The 2,125-nt window shown below is 60.5% G+C and overlaps 1 protein-coding gene across 1 annotated transcript in view; it reads right to left on the bottom strand.

Annotated features, from left to right (window-relative positions):
• Positions 1-194: 194 nt before the first annotated feature.
• The window catches only part of LOC103770711 (dysferlin-like), a gene marked incomplete at both ends in the record, with an annotated part of 5,787 nt that continues 3,856 nt past the window's right edge, over positions 195-2,125 (bottom strand). Inside the window, 2 exons of the mRNA XM_008937984.1 lie at positions 195-376; positions 1,618-1,724. Coding sequence (XP_008936232.1) covers positions 195-376; positions 1,618-1,724 — 289 coding nt within the window. The remainder of the gene's footprint in view (positions 377-1,617; positions 1,725-2,125) is intronic.

Raw genomic sequence — 2,125 nt, 5'->3', positions numbered from 1 at the left:
CCCACCACGCTGGGTTCTGGGGTTCTGCATTTACTGCCCATGCTGTAAATCTCCACCATGAACAAAGCTAAACCTCAGCATCCAGGCTGCCAAACCTGCACCTCCCCAGCTCAGGTCAGGTCGCTGTGGGGCCCATGGGGACAACCCTTGCCCGGGGGGAGCAGAGCAGCAGCAGCAGCATCTCCACTCCCCACCGGCACCAGGTGGGCACCGCGACGGCGAGACGGGGAAGCAGGAGCCCCCCCGAGGCATCACCTCCTCTGCCATGGCCTTCAGCCTGGCCAGCCAGTCCTCTGCCTGCTCCAGGGCCTCTGCCAGGCTCCAGTCCTCGTGCTTGAGCTTCAGGGCAGCCTTGGCCATCTGCTCCAGGCTGGCGCTGCGGCAGCGGAACAGGCTCTGGTCCAGGTGGGTGCTGGTCGCCCTCCCCAGCACATCAGGCAGGGCCAGGCTGCAGGGGGGGGAAGAGATCAAGTGGCAGCAGCTCACTCACCTTCTCAGGGGGTTTGATGTCTTGTTTTAATATTTTTTGCCTCTTTTTCAGCCAGTTTGCAAAGAATTAAGGAGCCACTGAAGGTAAATTCGAGGAACGTGGCAATGCCAAGAGCAGAGGAGCTTCAAACCCCCCCTGTGGCCCCCACGTATCCCCCAGGGCAGCCAGGCTGGGACCTGGGCTGAGCCATGCACACCTACACACACATTGGAATAGAAATTGGTTCGAGCTGCTGGATAAATGTCTCAGGAGTCCAAGGGGATCATCCCTGTGCTGAAACACTTCGAGTTTTTCCTGTAAAAGGTGGTGATTTATGGTGCTGCTGCTAAAGATGTTCTTGCTCCCAGCCTGCAGCCCTTCACCAACCACAGCGTCCCCACCTCGAGCTGGGACTGGGCTCAGTGAACCCCATTTTCATGGCATGAAAAGTCAGGATGACCTCTCTTGTCTCCTTGAGCTGTGCCATGGATGGAGGCACAGCGTGGTGCCCACCTGGGACAGTGGAAGGACAGGTTGTCCCAGGTTGAGAACTTGCTCTGGCCAGATTTCCAAACTGAAATTCTGCCTTCTGCAGGAACTCAAAGAAATGGGGGTGGTGAAATTGAGCTCTTTTGTTTCTCCTGAAGAGAATTTGAGGCAGAGCAGCTGGAAAGTGCCCCAGAGAAAGGCCCTGGGGGGTTGGGCACAGCCGGCTGGGGAGGAGCCAGCGTGGGCACAGGGGCCAAGGAGGCCACCAGCATCCTGGCTTGGGCCAGCACTGGGGTGGGCAGCAGGAGCAGGGCAGGGATCGACCCCTGGGCTGGGCACTGGGGAGGCCAAACCTCCAATCCTGGGGGCAGGTTTGGGCCCCTCCCTCCCAGCAGGACCTGGAGGGGCTGGAGCGTGGGCAGAGAAGGGCAACGGAGCTGCTGGGGAAGGGTCTAGAGCCCGAGTGTGGGGAGGAGCAGCTGAGGGAGCTGGGGGTGCTGAGCCTGGAGCAAAGGAGGCACGGAGGCTGGAAACTCATGCCTTGCCTTGAATGTCACCTCCTCAACCCCGTGCCATGGCTCAGCCACCTCTGCTGGCAGCTGGGCAGCCCTGCTCAGAGGCAGCCCTGCCCAGGTCCCCAGGCTGGCAGCAGGGGGTACCTGCAGTCGGCGATGGCATCGTCCAGCAGCTGGGCACCCTGCGCCTCCAGCTCGCTCGGGGGGCAGTTGGCCTTGAGAGCAAGGTGGACCTTCTCCAGGTTTGCTTCCTGCACAAAGGAGGGGAAAGGGGAGCTGCAGAGTGGGGACCTCCCCCGTTGCCCCACTCCACCTCCCACCCAGAACCCTCCCACCCAGTCCTGGGGGCTGCACCCCACGGTCAGGAACTCCAGCCTGGGTCCCACCAGGCTCTGCACCTCCACTTTAGGGGGAAATGGCAGTGAAATTGGAGGGTCATGAAGATGATCCGAGGGTTGGAACCCCTCTCCTATGAGGCCAGGCTGAGAGAGTTGGGGTAGTTCAGCCTGGAGAAAAGAAGGCTCTGGGAAGGGCAAAGGGGCCCAGGAAGGCTGGACTCTTTTCAGAAAGATACTCTTAGGGGCACAGGAGCAGGCTGTCCACATGTGTTGTAAGACAAACTGGTGGGGAAGATGACTGGCGTGGCTGAAGA

Source organism: Merops nubicus, unplaced genomic scaffold (genome assembly GCF_000691845.1).
Source record: "Merops nubicus isolate BGI_N331 unplaced genomic scaffold, ASM69184v1 scaffold24763, whole genome shotgun sequence".
Classification (NCBI taxonomy): Eukaryota; Metazoa; Chordata; class Aves; order Coraciiformes; family Meropidae; genus Merops; species Merops nubicus.
The sequence above is the reverse complement of the archived record's forward strand: the minus strand, read 5'-3'. Positions and strand labels throughout refer to the sequence as shown.